This window comes from Mycteria americana, chromosome 19 (assembly GCF_035582795.1).
Source record: "Mycteria americana isolate JAX WOST 10 ecotype Jacksonville Zoo and Gardens chromosome 19, USCA_MyAme_1.0, whole genome shotgun sequence".
Classification (NCBI taxonomy): Eukaryota; Metazoa; Chordata; class Aves; order Ciconiiformes; family Ciconiidae; genus Mycteria; species Mycteria americana.
Window position 1 is genome coordinate 4,483,295 of NC_134383.1, and position 21,593 is coordinate 4,504,887.

A 21,593-nucleotide genomic window follows, 5' to 3' on the forward strand; every position below is an offset into this window, starting at 1 on the left:
GCATTAATTTGGGAAGCGAGATCTGCTGTGTATCATTCCCCGGGGAAAAGGACTTGGGATCAGCGATGTTTCTTAAGATACTTAGAAAGATTTTCAGAAGCGGTTAGTTGCCTGCCTGCCATTGGCTTCAATGCAAATGCAGACCTCACATTTTGAATAAGGTTATGGCTTATGCCTCTTGATTTTGATGGGAATTAGTTAAACAGCAATAAAAAAGTAGTGCTTGAGGGGTGGGTCTGAGCACTCCTGCAAGGCTGTCTGCATCTCGAAGCACCCAAACACCTTTGACAAATCTGGAGCGTAGGGAGTAGTTTGTACGTAAGAGCACAAGAGGACAAGGAGAGGGGAGAGGCGCGTCCCTGCCTGCTGCCCCCCTGCAGAGCACCGTGCAGGTACAGAAGCTTGGTTACAGTCACAGCAGCGAGCAGGTTAGTTACAAAGGGAAGGGGCAGAGATAGAGAACAAAACACAGACAGTTTGTATTTCAGATTGCAGTGACCTGTGGGGAGGGTCTCTGAGCAGAAAGGGCAAGCATTCGGTAACCCATGTCAGCACGGACAGCCAGAGGAACGGACCTAACTCGGCACTTAGTAGAAGCTGATCCAACAACTCCTCAAATCAAGCAAAATGCAGGAAACAAAAAGAGCAAAAAGGGCAAGCAGTCTTTTTCTTTGCCTGTGACTTTTCAGGCATAACACATGCAACGTGGTGAATGACAGATGGAGAGCAGGCACAGGGCAATCATAGCTTGCAGGCTGGCTTCCAGATGTGACTGCCCCGACCGCTGCCCTTCTGTAAACCAGCCCTGAGTCCTCCCCAGCCCAGAATTCCATCAGGCAGCGACAAGCATAGCAAGAGATCACTCATTTACCCCTCTTGCCACAACCATCTGTTCTTTTTTTGGCTGCCCTCTGAGAAACGGACATCATTAATAAAGGGCTTTTATCCATATGTTTGCGAAATGGAACAAACCTATCTATACAGAGTCTGTCACCATCAAACTTCAACTCACCTTTCATTACGAGGAAAGAAAAGACCTCCAGTAACCAGGGCTTAAAGGAACAAAAATCAAGACACATGGGCCAAGTCAATCAGAGAGTTTGTACGAGGACGGGACTCAATGCAGACCCCCCAGTCTCCAATCCAGCGAGACCATCCTTTCTTCCCCTAAAATTTGCCAGCCAAAATGGTCTCAGGTCCACATACACTGCAACAGCCTGCTCCAGTGGATTCTGCTTTTTTTTCTTACGGTGCCTGGAAGGGTTTTGAGGCCTAGGGACCAGCATGGGAAAGAATTACTATTGCAGCAGCGACTAAAAGGAAAGCCAAATGTTTTGTAACTCCAGCACCTCTGCCTCCAGACAAGCAAAGAAAGGAAATGTCCCTTCCCTGATTACCGCTAAAGACTATAAATCATGAATCGGAGCATGCAATATGAGGCATTTATCAAAAACATTATTACATACCTGGAAACAGTCTCATTTTACACAACAGCTTCCCACGGGGAATATTAGGTTACAGAATGTCATTTGGTCAAAACAATATAGCAAGCTAAGGACAACCTAAGCCCCGCTGCCGTCTAGGCCACGGTATTCATGGTAGGATCCTTGTGGTAAGAGAAGAGCGGCGCAGAGATACCTTCATTTCGTAGACGTGAAAGTAAGCATGGCAGTACTCACCGGGACTGCAGAACTGCCGCAGTGCGGGAGACGGGACCCAGCTCTCGGCGTTGGGACCGAGGTTGCTGTTGGCGAGCGATGTTGTGATCCTGGGGGCTGGTTTGTGCTGCCTCTGTGTACACAGCCACGTCCTGTTTCATCCCTGCAGAGGAAGAAAGAAATAACAGCCATGGAGCTTTCCCTCCTAGTCACAAGAGACTGCATTCTTCAAGTGAAAATCATGCATTATTGAGATCATCACAAAAATACAGCTCACTCTGGGCTGCAGCACCCTGGCTATACCACGCAAGAGATGTGACAGGCAAAATGCTATTCCGGGATGTTTGATCGAATTTCTAATACAGCAAAATTAGATTGCGAGCACATTTCACCTGAAAAAGGTTTCCCTGTTGCACTGCTCAAGTGAGGCAGAAGCTGAATTGTTGCCTTTGCAGGACATGGGGTTTATGGCCAATACCCAAATAGTGCCTTCAAGAGCTCTGCCCAGCACACAGACTTTCCTGGCTAGCACTGTACAAACATAAAACAGAAAGGTGTCCCTGCCCTACAGTAAGGTCTGTACCTCAGCCGCAGACCAACAGGCTGCCATCACTAGGAAGACAAGCTTGATGAGCTATTTAATAGGGGAGAACAGGCTTTGCCTTCGGGGCAGAGTTACTGCCCATGAAACCAGGTTGTGTCTCGAGAGACTCCAGGTCTGAATCCTTTCCCTGTCTCCTAAAAATAGGAATGGTATCACTTCTATTCTGCAAACCCCAAGGATTTTCCGTACACCTCAACTACATTTCTTTGCTGGCTGTGGGACATCCCTGCATGATTTCTTCTCATGCCAAGGACTGGACCTGCTGGTAACAGCGAGGAGAAACATTCGATCTCTGATCAGTGCTATAGGTTGGAAAATAATTGAAGATAAATTGCTTCAGCATCCCAGTGCTTCAGCAACACAGATCCTGAGTCTGTGTAACCCATTCTTGCCATCCCTTCAGTAAGGGTACGCAACTGAAAAATAACCTTTCTGAAACAAGCACTGGACTTTCCTTTGGGGAGGTACGGGCTGTGTTTGTATCAATGTCAGGAGATCTGTTCTGACTGAGCCTAGGAGAGGACCTGGCCGTAGGTATGTTAAAAACAAAATAGTTTTCCCCTGTATCAAGGTGGAAAGCCTCTCCTGGTAGCAGCAGAAGCTACTGGTGAGCTGAAACTACTCGGAATGAATCCAAACTACAGATCCAGTATTAAAGATTTATATATGTATATCCGCCTTAAAAGCTCCCCAGCAAACTGCTTGCACGGTATTTTCTAAGTTGCCTTTCATGCCTGAAAATTAGTGGGCTACCAAGTCAAAAGAAGAAACTGTCCACCCTCAGCCCAGAGGAAGTGGGAAACCCAGCAAAGGTACAGGAATTTACTTGCCCCACAGAAACCACAAAACCCAAGCGTTCAATACCATGGGGCTCTCTGCATGTGCATGTAAAGGCATATGGCAGAAGTAAATGTGCTATCTTGGTATCTGTGGACCCAGCACCACCCAAAAGCTAAAACTTGTGCTGGTTCCCTGCACTGCTTTTCCATTACCAGCAAAGCCAGAAATAGCCACCTCCTCTGCCCCAAAATGGATAGAAGCGCTGTAGATACTCCACAGCAGTCTATTTTGGCTCCCCGTGAGATGCCAAAGCTATTCCTTGCCCCTTTAGTAAGCCTGAGAAATCAGACTTGGCACGAGTAGCAGGGGGAGGAAAAACAGCCCTAATTTTTCAAGCTATATTTGGGCCTCAGTAGGTTTTTTTCCACTCTGTCTTCCTCCCGTTCTGCAACAATGGCTGGTTCGTTTTCCCCGGGGATCCCTCTCCTCTAGATAATGACGAGTGATGCGGCAGAGGAGTCTTTTTCTACACGGAGCTGAGGACTAGCGCTGCTGTGCCACGAGAGAGACCCTTTCGCCATCCTCTGCTGCAGCATCTCCATTCTTCAAGGGGCCTTTCCTGGCGGGGGGGACATTGCCTGCAGGGACACAGCAGTGTCACTGACAGAGCAGTGAAGGCAAGGCACCATCCGGAAGACAGTAGGTGTTGTTTTCCACCTTCAGCCTCTGCCAAGCAGAGGAACCACAAGCCTTTTGGAAAAGCTTCCAAACAATGACCTATGCTTAGAAGATGACTAAGCTGAAATAGCTTCAGCGGTTTCTATTTTGCAGCAACATCAAGGAGATACAACTGAAGTCAGGCTGGTGGCTCTCCTCCAGCAAGATAGTGTGCCTTTGCCTCATCATCATTCGCAGTGAGTCCTGGCATTTATAAATAGACAGGACAGCGTCCATGGCCTTTTAACAAGGGCTTAGAGAGAAAGAAAGTCTCAGAAATTGTGCAACAGTTCCTGGGCGTAAAGGGAAGAGGGGTAATCAAACAAATCCTTAGTATTCCTCCAGGCCAGCGTCCTTAAAAGACTGTCATATGGGCAAAGCAGGAAAGGGCTGAGATAGGACAAGGGGTTGGAAGCTGCAGCACAGAAGTAAAGACAGAGAGCTCAGGCTCAAGATCCACTTCGTACAGCAATAGAGATGGGGCCTAGCTAAGAAATTCAGATTCTTCTCATATTAGGATATTCAAGTTTTGGGGTCAGCGAGGATGTATCTGTGCTAGCTGCACCCGCACTCCAAGCTGACCACTTAATACAGTGATAAATGTCTGTTCGTGCTCCCTGCTCAGGGCTTAGCCACCTTGGGCTTGGCACAAAAGCTGCCCACAGTGGGCTTTGCACTGGGGCAGCTTTTGGATCAGAGTTGGCCTTATCCTGCCAGCTGGAAGTGTGGTCCGAGTGTACTTCTGCCTGCAATATATCACATGCATATATTCTGAGATATCGTATCGCATGCATATATTCTGAGGAGGAGGGTTAGACATGATTTCTCACCGCAGCACCCAGTAATATTTCCCTCAGCTTACCCACAAAGCTCTCCTGCCTACATTTAACTCCTCTTCAGGATCCGCCATCCCTGTTGCACCTTAGAGTTGTACCGTGCCTAACTCAGAGGTATTTGCTGCCTGACCTCTGAGCTCCTCAGAGAGGAACAGTTCCTTGGAGCAAGCCCAGACCTTCTTGAGAACTCACCATGAATAACATAAGTACAGTTATAAGAACCCGTACACCTAGAAGCTCAGGTCTGAAAGAGTAAGAGCAGGAGGCTGGAGAGGTTATCTGCTGCCTCATGCTGTTGGACGGGGATCAACAGTGCTGTCCCCGGCACAGCTGGTTCCCACCTCCCGCTCCCCTTGCCTGCCAGCGCTTCTCTGCATGGCACCTTCACCCGACCAAATAAGCCAGTAGCTCGGTCTCACCCTTGCACCCCCCTCATTCCACCAGATAAGGGACCAACATCAGAGTGGTATTTTTTTCTTCTTTAAACTGGTGCAAATCACGATCTTGCAGAAGATCAGTTCTTTACAAAAATGCAGATGACCTATTTTTGTTCCATTGGTAGAGGCACTTGGTGTTATTTTAACAACTATGAGAAACCCCTCTGAGATTTTATCCTAACTAGGTGCTAGTCAGGAAGCAACTTCTGAGATATTTAAGGCTCTGAAAAGTGCAAGCAAAGGCAACTATTTCTGTCAAAGTAAATGACCATCTACATTAACTGACAACTTTTTTTTTAATGACTAAGCAAACATAACCCATACAATGTAACCGAATCAGCAGAAGGTCACTGCAGCTTCTGTAATTGTCTGTCAGAGTTTACTCCCGAGGGTCTTGGTCAAAGTCCTTGAATGTCTGGGCAAAGTCTGGGCATAAGAGCTTTATTCAGAGGGACCATCATTAGATAAGCCCCTTGAGGGAGAACAGGATCTATTATATCCCTTTGGCTACACTTAACAGGAAGCACTGGTGAGAATAAATTCCCACTGTAGATGGGAAACGGAATAGCCAGCACTGAAAAATGTAGAAACCGCAACCCAGACCGTGTGCCATGTCCCTGCCAGGGGTTGCAAGCTATTTTGTGTGCATGAACCCTGAAAACTGCCCAGCATGAGCGGCAGGGCTGCGCTCCAGCTTTCTACTGAAGCAATAGCTGATGCCACAAAGGTGAGTGAAAACTCTCTGTAGCCATTAGTTTCCAAACGTTGGTCCAGAAGACCATGGTAAGGAATGTGCAGCTGGTTCCCAGATGATGTTAGTGAGCATCCTGTGGCTGTGAGGAAGGTCGTGGCATTTTCCATGAGAATATTTGAGAGCTGACAGAGCCTCGCAGACCAAAGTTTGGGAACTGTTGTTCTGTGAAATTGTTTCTAAGGATGCAGAAGCCTGTTGAGATGGGATTTGTCTCTTCATGTGTGTACGATACCTAGCAAGGTGCTCTCTAGGCCGCACTAAAATACAATAATAATGTAATAACATGACAACAGTAATTATCATCAGTTCCTGAAGACTACAGAAATGTCCTTACTGCAGCCTGAGCACACAAAGTCCAAAGCGTTCCCAAAGCCAACATCTTTCTATTTTTGGCAGGTCCTACTCAATTCTGAATACTACATCTTCCCCATCCCTTCAAGCCTTCACTGACGGAGCTCTGGAAAGAAGACAGCAGGAAGACCAAGGACCCGGGGACGCGGGGCCACTCACTATCATCTGCCAGAACGTGCAGGTAGGGACCCACACACACATATAAAACACAGTTTTAGTGGCAAGTTTCTAGCAACTGGGTTTTCCCCCACGACTTACCATCTGGTCTCCTTTCACTGCCTGCATCGGAAGTTACAAGTTAAAGTTCTCTACAAGCTTTTGAATGACATGATTAAGCACAGGCACAGAAGACATCGCTGTCCCCAAACCTGCTCTTAGCATGGGGTGGCAGGGCCCCACCCTCTGCTCACTTTAGCAGTTTTATACCAGCATAAATTTACCAACTTCAGAAGAGTTTCCCATGCCTGCATTTGCACTAGGGTAAAGCAAGAGGTGCCTGGTCCTGACTCCCGTTCATAAATCAGATCTCAGAAAAACCCTTGCACTTTCATGAAGGTCAAACATCCTGTAATTTTTCTTCCAGCCCCTGAGAATAACCAGCCAGCCAGGGCCTCAGAAACGCTGCCTGTTTGTCTGCAGACATGGGGAAAGGATGGACGTCGTTTTTGGGAAGTACTGGTTGTCGCAGTGTTTCGATGCCAAAGGTGAGTCTGCTCCCGGGGGTCTCTCAGGCTCTAGGTTTAGATGAAGGAAGGAGAGCGGCAACTGCCTGGGGCAAAGCTGAGATGGAAGCTGTGGTTTCCTAACACAAAACCTTGCTTTGAGCACTTAGGAGTGGCAGAGCACCTCAGCGCAGAGCTCTGCCATGGCAGGGCTGCAGTCAGAAGCAGAAGCACAAGCCAGGGCGTACAGACTGCGTTTGCTAGTATTTGGGAAACTGTTGTAGGAAAGATTACATTGAAGTAACGTTGCCAAAGAGCGTTTTCATTCGGAAATGAAGTCATGATGTTAGTAGTCAGTGTCCACTGCAAACATCTACTACCATCAGGAAGACCTTCTGCACAGCTGGCTCTCAGTCCTAAATGAAAATAACACCAGGACAGGTACAGTTCAGAGTGCCTTTTGGGGCATAAATTGGAGTTTGCAACCCAGGAATATGCTTGAGTTTCAGACTATAGTTAACAGACTATAACTTCAGGCTCTGTTAGCATTAGAGCTGATGGGAAACTTACCAAAAGTCGTTTTTTTATTCAAAAAATACCGATATCTTGTAGTCAAAATTGTTGGAAAAAAGGATTATTTTACAACTGCCTTCTGTCTAAATTACGTTTGAAGAGCTCTGACATTTTAGCTTCCTGTAAAAGTGTAACATTTGAGGTTTCATTTGTTGTGGGATGAAAATTACTTTCCTTTGGGGCACTAAACCTGTCCTAAAGATAGCTTTAAAAACTTTAGCAACATTCTGTGCTGATTTTGAACTGATACTTAACTTTTTCAGAACCCTGATAGTTTTACACGGGAAAAACTGCTCGACAGCCTGGCCTAGGCAGCACCTGCAAGGTGCAGGCGTTGTGGCGAAAGAGGGTAGAAACAGGCGTGATGCTCTCTGCCTCCCTCTGATCAAATAATTCCAGCAACTGCTTCTAACCTTTCCCTCACAGGAAGGTATATGCGTAGTAACCTGAATATGCCTCACAGCTTACCTCAAAGAAGCGGCGGTTTCAGGGATTATGAAAAAGACGCGCCAATCACCGTGCTGGGCTGTACGCAGGCAAGGCTTGTTGGTAAGTTGTCCTCAGCAGACAAGAGCTTGCCCAGGAAGCTTTGCTATCTTCCTCCCACACGCCCAGCCAGAGAAAGAGAAAGTGCAAGGCAGGAAAAAATGAATCGGGTGACCTGAACTAACGGGATTTAGACGGTTCAAGAACCTTTGCAAAGTCCCTTCACCTTCCCCAGCAAGCCCCCTCTTTCAAAGGAAACCTTGTCTCCTTCAGCTGCTGCAGCTGAAGAAAAGAGAAAGCACAAAATCTAGGGCATGGCATGAAATCAGAGCCATCGGCAGCACGGTTGCAGAGCATTCGCCACCGCCCTGTAAACGTGCCACGCTGGAAGGTGCTGTTATTACCAACGTTGGTGAGAAATGCAGCAGGGTGACGGTCGCCTCATGCAAAATATGCTTTTTCCTTGTCTTTGACAATCTTAAATTTTGACCTGCAGTTTGCTACACCAATATACTTTTGTCAGCCTGTCTGGCTTTATGTTTATGCGGCAAAAACACAGTCCAAACTATTTCCAGTGTTCTCCCACCCCTCCATCCTTGTCCCTGCCTTCTGAGCCTGTTGGTTTGTGTATAGACAGACAATTATTTGGTAGTCACAGAGCACATATTGAGCATTGTGATTAGGGGAGCCCAGCCCCTTAAAGACACGAGCTTCAGAGAGCAGTACTTACCATTTTCTCAAATTCAGATGGTTTAGAGTACTTCGTGTTGGTCACATTCAAACTAGGGCAGCTAAAATTATCCTTGCTTTTTAAACAAAAATAAATCACTGTACAACAGCAGGATGCTCAGACTCCTGGCCACATGGCATCAGGGTTCGCAATATGCACCTAACAGAGGGCAAATCTGGGAGCAATCACAGCACACTTTGCTGGTATCATTAAATGGGTCCGAGTATGCAACTGCATATGTGACCCAGACGCCATCAACCTGCCAGCGCGGCTGCAGCGTGCCAGCCATCTGCAGGCAACCGCTCCCTGCTGCAGCAGCACAGATTCGACCTTGACGATTGCCGGAGCCGTAATTCCTCCAATGACTAAAGCAAATGAGCAGCTTCCCCGTGACGAAGGGCTGTTAGATGTGCCGCTCCTTCTAAATTACCCCGCTTCTCTCAAGAGATTTATAGATCGGTTTGACATGGTTACAGCCATCATTAAACATATGAAGTCAAGGTTAATAACCCCTTCTTGGTCCCACTTCTTTGTCCTGCCTCTTCAAATATAACAAAAATATAACTCTTTCTTACTACAAGTCTGTGCAATGCTGAGCAGATTCCTGCTCTCATTTGGTTCCCTTAGGCATTGCAAGAATATTAATAACCCTAATAGTGGAGTTGATTCTTATCTCATTTTCAGTGATCTTCCACCTGTGTAATGAAATGGTAATTTATACTAGCGAAGAATCGAGCCAATTGAATTAAGTTGGGTTGGAGTTAAGTTGAATCATTCTGATTTACAGCTTATAAATGAAATGAAATTAAATTCAAGCTCTCGGCAATTTTTCTCAGCACACTCTTTGCTTTTTGGCTAAATCTAAGAGAAGCAGAAACTGAGCAAAAGCTGCTGTGATTTCTTTGCATACTGGTTAAGTACCCAGATGCACGTGGAGCAACACGCGGAGAAAAATGTCTCCCGGTTCCACAGCTGTGCACATCACAGTGCCCAACGCACTGCTGAAATAGAACACGATGGGTACACGTATTTCCCGAAACACAAGCAGTGCAGCTGGGAAGCTGCTTTAGCTCCTTGCTGGGGGGCAGATACCCTGCACGCCGCTGTTGCTGTTGCAATGCCATTTTTGTCTGGTTTTATTCACGGGTGTTGAAACTTGCTTGCAGGTGAAGCCTTGCTAGAAACTAATACCATTGTAGACTACATCTACAGCTCCCCATCCCTACGGTGTGTACAGACAGCACACAATATCCTGAAAGGTAAGAACCCAACGAGCAGGAAAGGCTGCATTCTCCTCACTTGCTGGGCAAAACACTGCCAACCAGATAAAAGGGAGCCTGGCACGGGAGACCCAAGTAAATGGTAATTTGGGGTGAGGATTATGTCCGTGGGAGTTTACTCCCCATGAGCGCAACACTGTCCGTAAGGAGCCCTTTTCTAATTGCATAGTGTGACAAGTGCTTAGGCAAGCGGCGTGCTGGCCCTAACACCAGCTGCCGGTCAGGGCTGGGCTGATTGCCCCCCCCCGCAGAAGCCAGAGGTGTGTCCGGGATGGGTGGGCACGTCCGGCTCAGCATGCCCTGCGCCCTTGCCTGCTCACGCTCCTGCGGCCGCTCGCTGCTGCGTGCTCCCGCAGCAATTGCTACCACCGAGAAACATGTTACCCCCAGTAGGAATAATTTCCTGCAGAACCTGGGAAGGGAAACGGCGATAGAGGCATGAGAGGCCCTGGCATTGGAAACAGGTGAAAACCAGCTCCAAAATACAGTCACGCCCAGGTTCAGTATATTGCATGTAGCTGCCGGCCAGAGGTTTACATTCCCTGGCTTATCATATGCCAAGTACATATATTAAATACGTCATCTTTCATACCTACTATTAATCAACAATTTTTTTTAGAGAAAAAAAAAAAATTTACAATCAAACTGAAGAATTGAAGCTGCAAAGTCTTGCTGCCTTCCTCCCCAGCTGCTTTCATTGATACCTGGTCTCCTTTCTCCCTTTTCCAGGTATGCAACAAGAGAACAACCTGAAAATTCGAATAGAGCCAGGCTTGTTTGAATGGACCAAGTGGGTCTCTGGGAACACACTACCTGCCTGGATACCCCCCGTGGATTTAGCTGCAGCTACTCTAAGCGTTGATACAACCTACAGGTAGCAGAAAGGGGGGTGAGAGGGTCTTGCATTGATTTTTGGCTTTGTTTTTGAAGAGTAACACTCTGCCGAGTTCTTAAATTTAAGCAGTGACTGGAAGAGCTGCTGAGGCTCCTAGAAAAAACTTGGAGCGGGCTCGAGGCTGCTGTGTTGAACGTGACCTGAGAATGGCTTATTATAAACCAAATTTCCCAGATCACCGGCAAGGTCCAGCTATATTGCTGATCATGGAGGTCCCCTTTCCAGTACTCCTTCCGTCCTGGGCATCTTTCAGGTGTCCAGGAAACCCTCAAAGTATATTTGTTCGGTTTAACCCTTTTCCTAAAACTTAGGAGTTTGGGCTCAGCTAACAGAACTAGTTTTGCTGACTCAGTTCCCTGACCATCACGTTCATAGACTGAACCGGATCCTGGGCTCATTCACACCTGCCCTTCCGCTCCCCAGAGGAAAAAGCTTGTCTGTCTTTCTATTACGATTAATATGGTGACGGATCTTAATTGTAAATTTTGCAACACCCTGGGGAACATGTTTACATCTGTCAGGAATTCAGGGTCTCCTGTGACATCAAAATTCAGCGGTTTTCTTTCAAAGAGCTAAACATTAAGCATTTATCACTCCTCAGCAGTTACATCTGAAATGTTTTTAGTGGAAAAAATTGCAGGTTTCTGACTCAGGTTTTCATGGTATTCAACGCAAAAGCAGTTGGTGAAAGCAAACAAAGCAAACATCTAGTTAAAAAACATTTGAATGGCAAATGGATAAGCACCACTGATCTTTCCTCCCACTTTGCAGAAAAGGGAAACACAAAGATAATTAGCTCAGCTTTCAGGGGCCCTGGCAGAGCCGCTCCAAAAGCGCAGAGCTGACCTTCCCAGAGCTCGGCATTTTCGCCAGCCACCCCTGCGGCCGCACAGATCGGTCCCGGTGCCCGGTGAGGCTCCATATCCCGAACTCACGCCCTTGCTGCCAGCCTCTGCTGCTTTCCTTTTATGCAGCCACATGGCCGTACCTCTGCGTTCCCAATAGCATTGCCAACAAACACCGCGGGGCTGCTGGGAGCAACCTGCAGCCTGAGTCTGGAGGGAAACTCACGATTCTTCTGACTCCCCAGGGAAGCAGCGCAGCCGGGGTGCCCTCCACCCTAACACGCAAAATGCTTTTTACTGTAAGCTGCAGAGAGAAAGGCTAAGTAACACCCAGCAGAAAGTCATGTGGCAAAGAATAGACAAGGTGATCTGTTCAGGCTTCCTACTGTCAAATTTATGATTCATATATACAAGCCAGACTCAAAGAGCTCCCACAAGAAGGAAACTCCAGAAGGGTCACGCGGTTCCAGCGCTCCACCGCACCTCACTGCTGAAATATCTGTATCACTACGACTTCTTGCAGAGACTAGCCCTTGCTATCTAGTGGGAGCCCGATCACCATCTGAGCAACGTCAGATAAAAACAAAACATTTATAATACACATATAGTATGCATACACAGGAGTTCCACCTACATAGGCTTGCTGACAAATATTTTGTGGCTGGGCTTGTGTGGTTTATGGTATCACCAGAAACACTGATGTTTCCCGGTGTCCCAGTGCACCCGTGCGTTCAAGAACCCTCAAGTGGAATAAGCAGCTGAAACATTAAAAAGAAAAACAAGAAAGAAAATGTAAAGAAAAAACCCCTGATTTTTTTCATACCTAATTATACCATAAATGACTTGTGTTGCGTCCTTTTGGTCTGCAGCTAAAATTCCAACGCTCTGAGGGTATTTAAATAGAAGTCCTTACACTGTATTTATCCCTGAAAGGGTATCGCTGGCTAACACTCGGCAGAGCAGCTAGACCACAGGAGAGTCTCTGCTTCAGAAAATACACGCCTTCTGGGAAGACCATAACGAATGTTCTTGGCACAAGAAAAGAGCCTGCTCTTGTGCGGTCAGCTGGTTAGGTGGGGCACTGGGAGACAGTCCCGGTGCTCTCCGTCTCCTCTCACGAGTGTAATTCCTGTAGATACATCAGATCACTGGATGGAGGGAAAAGTTAGGTCTTTTCCTTGTACCGCTGCAGGAAAATACAGCTTTCTGCTTCCTATCCCTTGCTTCTCTGTGCACTTCAACCTACTCCAGCTGATACAATTGGCCAGAGTCCCGCCAGGCAATTCACTGAAACGCCCTGGCCCGGGAGGAGGCCGGCTAATTCCCGGCATTTCCCAGCAATGCAGCTTTTACAGATGGCCAAAGCAGCAGTTTGCCTCTGCCCTTCACCATCACAGCATGAGCAGCGAAGAGAGCCAGCATCTGCCTTCTCCACGCTCCACGTTTCTGCCTGTACCTGCCCGGTCTCCCCAGACAGACACAGATGTTGTTGCCCACCCTCGAAGCTGGAAGCCGTGGTAGCACGGCGCAGACCTCAGTCTGGCAAAGACGGCTTGCGTGGTGGCTTGTCACGCTGCTGTGACCGCACAGCTCCCAGCCAGCGGAGCCCACCCGTCCGTCCGCAGGCGGCTGCGCCGACACCGTCCTCGTCCCGCTGTCCCTTCCCGCTCACCCGCTCCTGCTGGGAACAGATTTTGTTCTCCCGCCACTCACTAACTTTACGTGGGTGGGTGAGCCCTGAAATCTGCTAATCAAAGGACACGTGCCCAAATAAACACAAAGTGGCATCGTTACTGCTGCATGCCATTGCAAAAGTAACACAAGTAGAATCAGCACGCGTATGCTGCCTCCGCTAACTGGTCCACTTTAGGGGCAGCACTTATCGTTTTTCCCAGCTAACTGAAATATCTTAATGCAGGAATGGTAAACATCTCGGTCTTGAAGTTTAAAAATCATCATAGTGGTCCTGACACAAGACACAGTGCTTGGTTATTTGGGGAATTAGAGATACTTTCAGATGAATCATAACTTGCACTTAAAACTTTATCGCTTCTTCCAATTTACCGTACTTGTTTTTCTGCTCACAGACCTCATATTCCTGTCAGCAAGTTAGTGGTTTCCGAATCTTATGATACATACATAAGTAGAAGCTACCAAGTAACAAAAGAAATCATCAGTGAATGTAAAGGCAAAGGTAAGTGCTACAGAGGGGGTGAAAAATAAGACAGGCTCTCTGGGGCGTGAATGCCGATGTTCCCGACCGGTCTTTCCCTCTTCAGGGAGATGAATCCCCGTATCTGAGTCTCTCATCCCCTCTCCCAGAGACATTGGGAACTCCAGGTTCAACTGTATGTGTCAGAACTATGAGTTCAGATACGCTCAGCTTACGAGAAGGGTCCATAAACTTTAGTAGCAGAAGTATTTTGGGGATCCCTACCCCCCACGCAAGCTATCTGTTTCTCAAGGGAATAAATAAGCCATTTGCACTCTGCTGTCTGTTAGCAGCATCAGATGGGGCATCTCCCATCCCCTATCTGAGCTACTCTTCTGAGGTATATACCCATAAAAACTGTAGAACATTTCTCCAAACACGATACTGAAATTAAAAAATCTCTAGCTTCTATTTTTCATTCACAATATAGGAACAGGATGCTTCTAAGTTCTGGTGATTTCACTAATTTCATTTCACTGATCCGTCTCTACATTCTAAAGCTTTTATTTTAGTAGTTTGTGCACAAACCTCGATAGCACAGTGTGACATTGGTTGTAAAGGATCTTGGAAATAGAAATCTGAAGCAATTGCTGTGGAAAATGAGCAACTGAAATTAAAGTGCTTGTTTTAATCAGAATTAATTTGGGGGTAAACAAAAAGTATTTGCTTCACAAGAAGCTGAAAGCTCTCTTTTGAATTCTCTCTTTCTGAATTCTTGTTTTCTTCAGAAAGCCATTTTAAAACTAAATAGCGCTGAATTAACCATTACTCTGAAAATTGAGAAATGCGCTAAATACGTTACTAAACCGTGCTTTTCCCCCCATATACATGTAGTTTAATGTATTGTTATATGATAAACTTAACCCATTTTGAACATTTTAAATGGTCAGCTTGATCTTGGGCACCGGTCCCTAAAGCTGGCTTCACCCCCCTCCTCAGCCTGCGTTTCTTGCTTTATTTCAGGAAATAACATCCTGATAGTGGCACACGCGTCCTCCCTGGAGGCTTGTACCTGCCAGCTCCAAGGGCTCTCGCCGCAGAACTCCAAGGACTTTGTACAGATGGTCCGAAAGGTAATTACCACCAGCAAGGAGTAAAGCTCGCTGGCTTTACAAAGAGAAAAGAAATTTGCAATCTGCTTAACCAGGCAGAGGACACTTTGTTCCTCCCATCTGATCATTCTGCCCGTCACTGAGTTTCATCCGCTTCAGAAGTCATCAGAGTAAAGCAGATTGGTTTAAGAGGCTTATCTTAACGTGTCACTTCTCTAACAGGTAGCATGGGATCAGGTGCCCACCTACAAATGGGCTTGCAGCGACTCTGCGCTACGCTTGTAGATCCTGGGGCTGCACAGAGACTCCCACAGTGCCCTCCAGTGCCGAAAACACCCTAACCACGGTTAACAGGGCACTTCTGCCCTACAACACTTCCCCTTCTCATTTCACTCTAAAGAGCTTTTAACGGTCAGGGAAAAGGCCTGAAAATTATAATGGGGTCTTCTGCCTTCATTGCTTTACTCCCGCCCTGGCTAAGGAGATGGCATTGTCCTGCCAGCCTTGCAGACACTCGCTGGGATACCCATAGCTGATACTTGACCTGAGGACACCTGAGCCAGAGTAGCATCCATATTTCTCCCCCATAGCTGTGCTGGCCTCCAGGTTTTGGGACCACATCAGCCAACAGGACATCTTTGGTTTGAACCGGCCCATATTTAAGCTACGTTACAAGGGTATAATCTGTCTTTCCCAGTGTTTTGCACGTACAATGGTGCACAAAGTCTGGCTGTCACATGTGAGTCCTACAGTCGTCTTTTGAAAATAGACTTTGGGGAGAGGGAAAGAGAGAGAAGACAGTGAAATGAAGACAGTAGCACTGCAGGACTTCAGCCCTTAGAGGAGCTCCCTCCTTGCACAGCTCAATCCCTGCTCATTGCCTTTATTTCCATCTCTCTTCACACAGATTCCATACTTGGGGTTTTGTTCGTGCGAAGAACTGGGAGATACAGGTGTTTGGCAGCTTACGGACCCCCCCATCCTCCCTCTCACACACGGACCAACTGGAGGCTTTAACTGGAGAGAAACCTTACTACAAGAATAGGCAAAGCTACATGAGCAAGGAAAACCCATGGCCTTTCTAAGCGTTGGAGAATGTCTCTTCTTTCTTGTGTTTATTGACAGTGGAAAAATAGTCATAATATGTTCAGTGGATCACACAAACAGCTGTTCTAGCATATCTCTCACGCAGCCACAGTCATGCAAAAATTCTCATATACAGCTAGGCAAATACAAAAGGGAGTGATTTGAGGGAAAAAATATTAAAATACAGATCGAAGCTCTTGCACAGCAGGGAGTCTCTGTTTAGTCGGTAGCTCGGGTAGGTTTTCCCACCTTGGAGCTCTGATAACACCAGTAACTTTCACTGCCTTCTGCACCGCGTGAGAAACAACTAGCACTGTGTAGAAGTCCAGCATTCAGGATGCTGGAGGTTTTTCCCTCCTGTTTTTGCAAAGCATTAGCAGGCTTGTTCAGGAGCACGTGTTGAGACCCCCCTCACTCACAACCCCCAAATTCTCAGCACCTTCCATAAAGCGTATCACCACCAGCTGGGAATGAGAGTCCAGCATTGCCTCTGCAGGCAGCATTGAATTATTCCTCTCCTCTGTTTGAGCACTGCGTTAGGGGCTGTGTCGGGCATACCACGGATGCAAAGATTGATCGACGCTGATCCGCGTCAAAAGAAAATTCTGAATTTCACCTCAGTTACAGATGAAGTTTGCACATCGAAAGACAGCACCGTTGTGAACAAAGACTGGGAGCAGTTTCTTTTAAGTGGAGATGAAATACACCTTTTCCAGCCAAACCTGAAGGATTTAGAAAGTTGGGGGGTTTTTTTTACCTTTATTTAGATTGTTGAAATCCACCCTTGTGCACAGATCCAGCCTAAAGCATTTGTGTCATTTAAATTCCCTTCAAAAGACCTTGAAAAAGGGTTTTCCCTTTTATACTGAGATTTTGTGCTGGTCATTTACACAGTGGTGGCTTTCTGTCCCTTGTGAGCTTTTCCGTCAGCCCTGGTGAGGTTCTGCAGTAAGCAGCTTTCTTCAGGGGGTAATGACAAAAGCAAAAAGACGCTGAAATTCAGCCTCCGCTGCATGCTTTGCTTCCTTTTCCTTAATTCCTAAGTGCCATCTGTCATAAAGACAAAGCAGAGCTGAAAAAACAGTACACTTACATTTAGGAGCAACATGGTTTGGCTTATTGAGATGCTTTTTGTCTGGTGGGGGAAGGGTTATGTTTTGGGGAGAAGGGGAAGAGAAGGGTTTCCTTCTGTAGCTAAAATCTTTGAAATCACAAGAAGGGTCTTCTTAATTCAACAGCCTGCAAGATCCCAATACCAGCTGCTTCCCAGGAGAATGCAAAATACACCGCAGTGGGTAGTTTTATAATATAAACTGGCTTCAGAGCAGGTTTCTTTTAGATTAATATTATCTTAAGTCATCAGCCTTGCGTCAAAGAGGTCCTGCAGACATTTGTACAGGTCTTATCAGTGTAGGCTCACTTTGTGAAGGTACTTAAAAATGTGCTTCAATGGGATGAAAGAGATTTAGGCATACTCCTTTCTTGGTTTGGACCGTAAGTCTGAGTATTCCCATAAATACCATCAAAGGTAAGTTCAGAAGTACCAGGAAAGAAATTCTGGCATCCTAGGTACCCCTCTTCTGTCCAGCTTTCCCTCTGCAGAAAGCGTTCATGTCCTCATTTGAAATGTTTGTATGGCACAGAAGTTTATGCTGGCCAACTTTGAGAAAGGCTTATTATTCATAGCAAGATCGAAGTTTGATTTTGCGTTGGTTTCTTTTAACCTCTCGAGCTTTCGGCAGGACCGCTCTCACCTTCAGTAGGATATGACTGAGCTGCACTTTCAGCAGTCAGAACGAATAAGGAGTGATAAACTGCAATCCCTTCTTCCTAAATGAGGCAAAACACTCAGCGATTGCGATGTAACCAATCTTAAGAGGTTTTAGCTTAGCTTTGTCTCTGGGTTTTATTGAGCTTGCCAGGGGGAGTACACCCGATTCTGTACAGATTTTGAGTCAGCAGAGAGCTCATCCTGTGCAATATGTACATTGTCACGATCCATAACGATAGTCCATTATTTATACATTTATTACTATGTAATACACAGTAGGCCATTCATAAGTGCATTACGATACCAGGGATGTATACGGAAAAGTCAGGGAGATAACTTACGAGATGACAGAAGAAACTGCTCCCGTGCAGTTATATTGCTGTCACTTTAGTTTTTAACTGTAATTTAAACTATTTTTGGCTGTGTACAGACATTCTGAAGCGCACTTCTGGCTTGCTTTCCTCCATGCTTACTCACTGCAAATTTGCAAAGAGTTTAAAACTAAATAGATGACAATCACACCAAAACTAATTTGGTTACTGATGCACGTGTAATTCTCCGGGCTGCTTTTTGTTTCACGCTATGGGCCAGCAAGATGTAATTTGAGGCAACAAGTATTGCCTATACAAAACAGTGGAGCCTGCTCAGGTCCTGCTGCAGTTAAGCAACATTACAAGGAGTTTATTTAGACAGAAGCATGAAACAGAGAGGGAACAAAACCTGAATGCACAATTTTAATATTGTACTAACTGATCTTTGCATATAGTAAGTAATATAGAAACGAGTGTTCTGCTTGAGAAGGTAGATGTTAAAATACTCTCTTCTTAAAAAAAAAAAAGTATATTTTTGGATGTTTGGGAAAGTATTTTGACAATTGTAGTCTTATCTCAAATTAGATTTTTCAGGTGTCAAGAATCTCAGAAAGAAAAATCTTATTTTCTTCTAGCATTTTGATTTCTCATAGAGGTTTTGTTTTAAGTAGTCTCATGTTGATAAGGCTTATTGGGGGGAAAAAAAAAGATAAAAAAAAAAGTTCCTTTTAAATTTTTAATTGACACGTTAAGAATACAGAACAATTGCTGCTTCACTTTCACTCCATTGCTGCTCATTAACATGTATTTAATGTCACTTCAGTGTTTTGTCCCAGAAGAACATTAGACTTGATCTATCTCAAGTGCGTGCAAGTCTTTTCCTTGCCTTCACTGTGAGCTGCATCAGATCCCAACAGTTTAGTTAGGGTATTAGGAGGCAAAAAGCAGTTCCTAGGTTTTTCCCTGTCTTCTCAATTAAGGAATAAAGCTGGAAATCTGCCAAGAATAAGTTGCTCGTCCAGTATTTTCATATACTGCAACTTAAGAGTTGGGCTAGAAAAATACAAGACTGAAAGTGCAGAATCAAATTCTAGCACAGCAGCAGCTGACGGGATGACACTCGGCACCCGACGGTCAAATACCCAGGGTATTTGAAAAAAGTTCAGGTTTGACCAAGAGTTTATCCTTATCACTGGACTTTATATCTCCCTCTGCTGAAGTGGATGGGAGGGGGCTGCAGCACGCCCCAACGCCAAGGCTTGAGCTCTGCCTGGGGATATCTTTCTAGTTTAATGCAGGTGCCAGGTCTAAAGTTTCATGCATTTCCCTTACATTTAGTGCAGTGGCAGCTACAGCCAAATACTTAAATCCTCTGAGCACGGAGCCAGGTTCTCCGTGAGTGCAAATTGACACCGTATACTCAAACCAACAGAGCTTTGCTCGTTTATGCAAACTGAGGATCCAGGCCATAACTTCAGGAAAAAAAAAAAAAGGTATTTCCCTTTTCACTCAGTCTGAACAGTTTGAGAAAGAAGTCAGCTGATGGCAGGAGCCTCCTTCGCTCCTCTGGTGTTAGCTTCTCGTGTCAACGTTATTACGGAAGTGACAATTTACATCACCAAATGAGTGGTTGTTTACAAGAATTCTGCGGGAATTGTCTTTAGTGAAGGCAACGCAAGCGGTAATTCTGCAAAACAAAGAGGGTAGAAGGGATGCTAGAGCGTTATTTCCCAGCGTATTATTTTGTATCCGCAGCCCCCCAGGTAGCAATCTCTCAGGGACGTGGGTACTGTCATCTTTGACTGTGTGCTAACTGCAGCTCCTGGAAAAAAAGGTCCGAGGACGGGGAGGAGGTCGTGTACAGCACCACGACAAACTCGGCCTCTCTAAACTTAGCTCCCGCGTACCGCTCCGGGTGCGAGGGGTTGTAAACTTTTCCCTCTGGGTCCCCTGGGTCCTTACAAAGGCCTAATCCAGAGCCCAGGGAAACAAAGAGGAGGATTTCTCATTATTTCCTCAGGCTTGGGATGAAGCCGCGCAAAGCCTGGTCCTACCACGGGCTGCTCCCCCCCACCTGCCACTGACTCAATGAGGAATTTGGAGGACTCGTATCTGTGCGGCGTCGAGCCCTTCCAGTCCTGATTTAAGAAACGCCTGCGGAAGTAGGGTGAGATTTAGTGTCTGATTATATTCATGTTCATTTCAAAAAGAGGGATGCTAGATAGTTGAGTTAGGCTGTAGTCGACTAACCTTCATTTAAACTCAGAGCTGGAAATTAGTCTGCGACGCTTCACAACTTAGAATGTATTGAAATTCCGTATGAAAACTATTGTTTAGAAAGGGAGCCTTAATAGGTTTGGTTTGGTTTGTGTTTAAAAGAGACCCTAAGCACAGAGGAAATTATTTGAACTTTGAAAAATATACGTGAAATGATGGTGTAGCAGACATGCTTCAAACGGTGAATGAATTAACGTAAAAAATTATTAAGCAGTAAGTGTGATTGGTTGCATACACTCTAAATTGCTACTTACTTCTCACCGCTTCCTCAAATACTTGTTCCCTGGGGAATATTCATGAACCATACATGCTACATAACAGAAAATACACAGCCAGTTCCTTTCTATTACTTCCCATTAAAATGTATTTTCTGAAGTTTCTCTCTGTGGACACCTCTTAAAACTTGATGTTATCAATGGATACTTTCTTTTTTTTTAATTTTAAACCTGTTGTATCATTCTGTTTATTATGGTTTTTTAGTGTGAGCAGATTGTATTTATTTGAGAAAAATGTTTGCTGTTTAAAAAAAACCAATAATTGTATTGCCAAAAATAGCTGTAATTACCTGTGACATCTGTATTTTTTTATTTTGGGGGGGGTGGGTTGGTTGTTTTTAATCTCAGTTTCAAGTGCTAACAACTGTTAAAACAACCACTGCATCTTAATTTGCTTATGACATTAAATGGATTTCTCGGAAGTCGGACAACAATGCCTCGTAGATGATTTAATAAAGATGCCACGCACCCGCACCTTGCCCTTCCTATTTGAATTTTCCTCTCAAGCGTGTTGGACTTTGCCGGAGTGAATATTCTGACACAGACCTTCAACCAAGTGCCCCTTCAGAGGGGCCCGTGCGTTGCTGGGGTGCCCCTGAGCAATATTTTCAGTGGCTCCAGCAAGACGTAGGTAGGAAAAACGCCCGTCCTGGGCGTACGCCCAGAGAACAGCTGGATTGGGACCTTGAAACAAGAAGGGAGTCAGGGCTGTTCCTCAGTTCGGGTTGCAATGCTGCCCTCCACATCCCATTTCGGGATGCCCACCCGCATGGGGTGTAAGCCTCAGAAGCATCAAGGGGAATCTGCAAAGGAAAAATACATTTTTCTTCCCTCCACTGAAGGTGAAGTTCATTTATTTGACGGCAGATGGCACAAAACCATCTCAAGTCTGGTTTTCCTTCCACTGCGCAGGGACGGAGTTTTCCCTCTGGGTTGGAGGCGGGTGGCTTCAGTGCCTCTGCTGCTTGATGGCTTTTTTTCCCCAGATAACTAACGGAGTT

General features: G+C 45.8%; 1 protein-coding gene across 2 annotated transcripts in view; it reads left to right on the forward strand.

Moving 5' to 3' along the window:
* UBASH3B (ubiquitin associated and SH3 domain containing B) overlaps positions 1 to 21,055 on the forward strand; it is a 77,008-nt gene extending 55,953 nt beyond the window's left edge. For both annotated transcript variants that reach the window (XM_075521058.1, XM_075521057.1), the window contains exons 7-14: positions 6,183 to 6,318; positions 6,721 to 6,841; positions 7,799 to 7,921; positions 9,755 to 9,847; positions 10,598 to 10,742; positions 13,696 to 13,802; positions 14,784 to 14,893; positions 15,780 to 21,055. In XM_075521058.1, coding sequence (XP_075377173.1) covers positions 6,183 to 6,318; positions 6,721 to 6,841; positions 7,799 to 7,921; positions 9,755 to 9,847; positions 10,598 to 10,742; positions 13,696 to 13,802; positions 14,784 to 14,893; positions 15,780 to 15,917 — 973 coding nt within the window. In that variant the 3' untranslated portion in view covers positions 15,918 to 21,055. The remainder of the gene's footprint in view (positions 1 to 6,182; positions 6,319 to 6,720; positions 6,842 to 7,798; positions 7,922 to 9,754; positions 9,848 to 10,597; positions 10,743 to 13,695; positions 13,803 to 14,783; positions 14,894 to 15,779) is intronic.
* Positions 21,056 to 21,593: the final 538 nt, after the last annotated feature.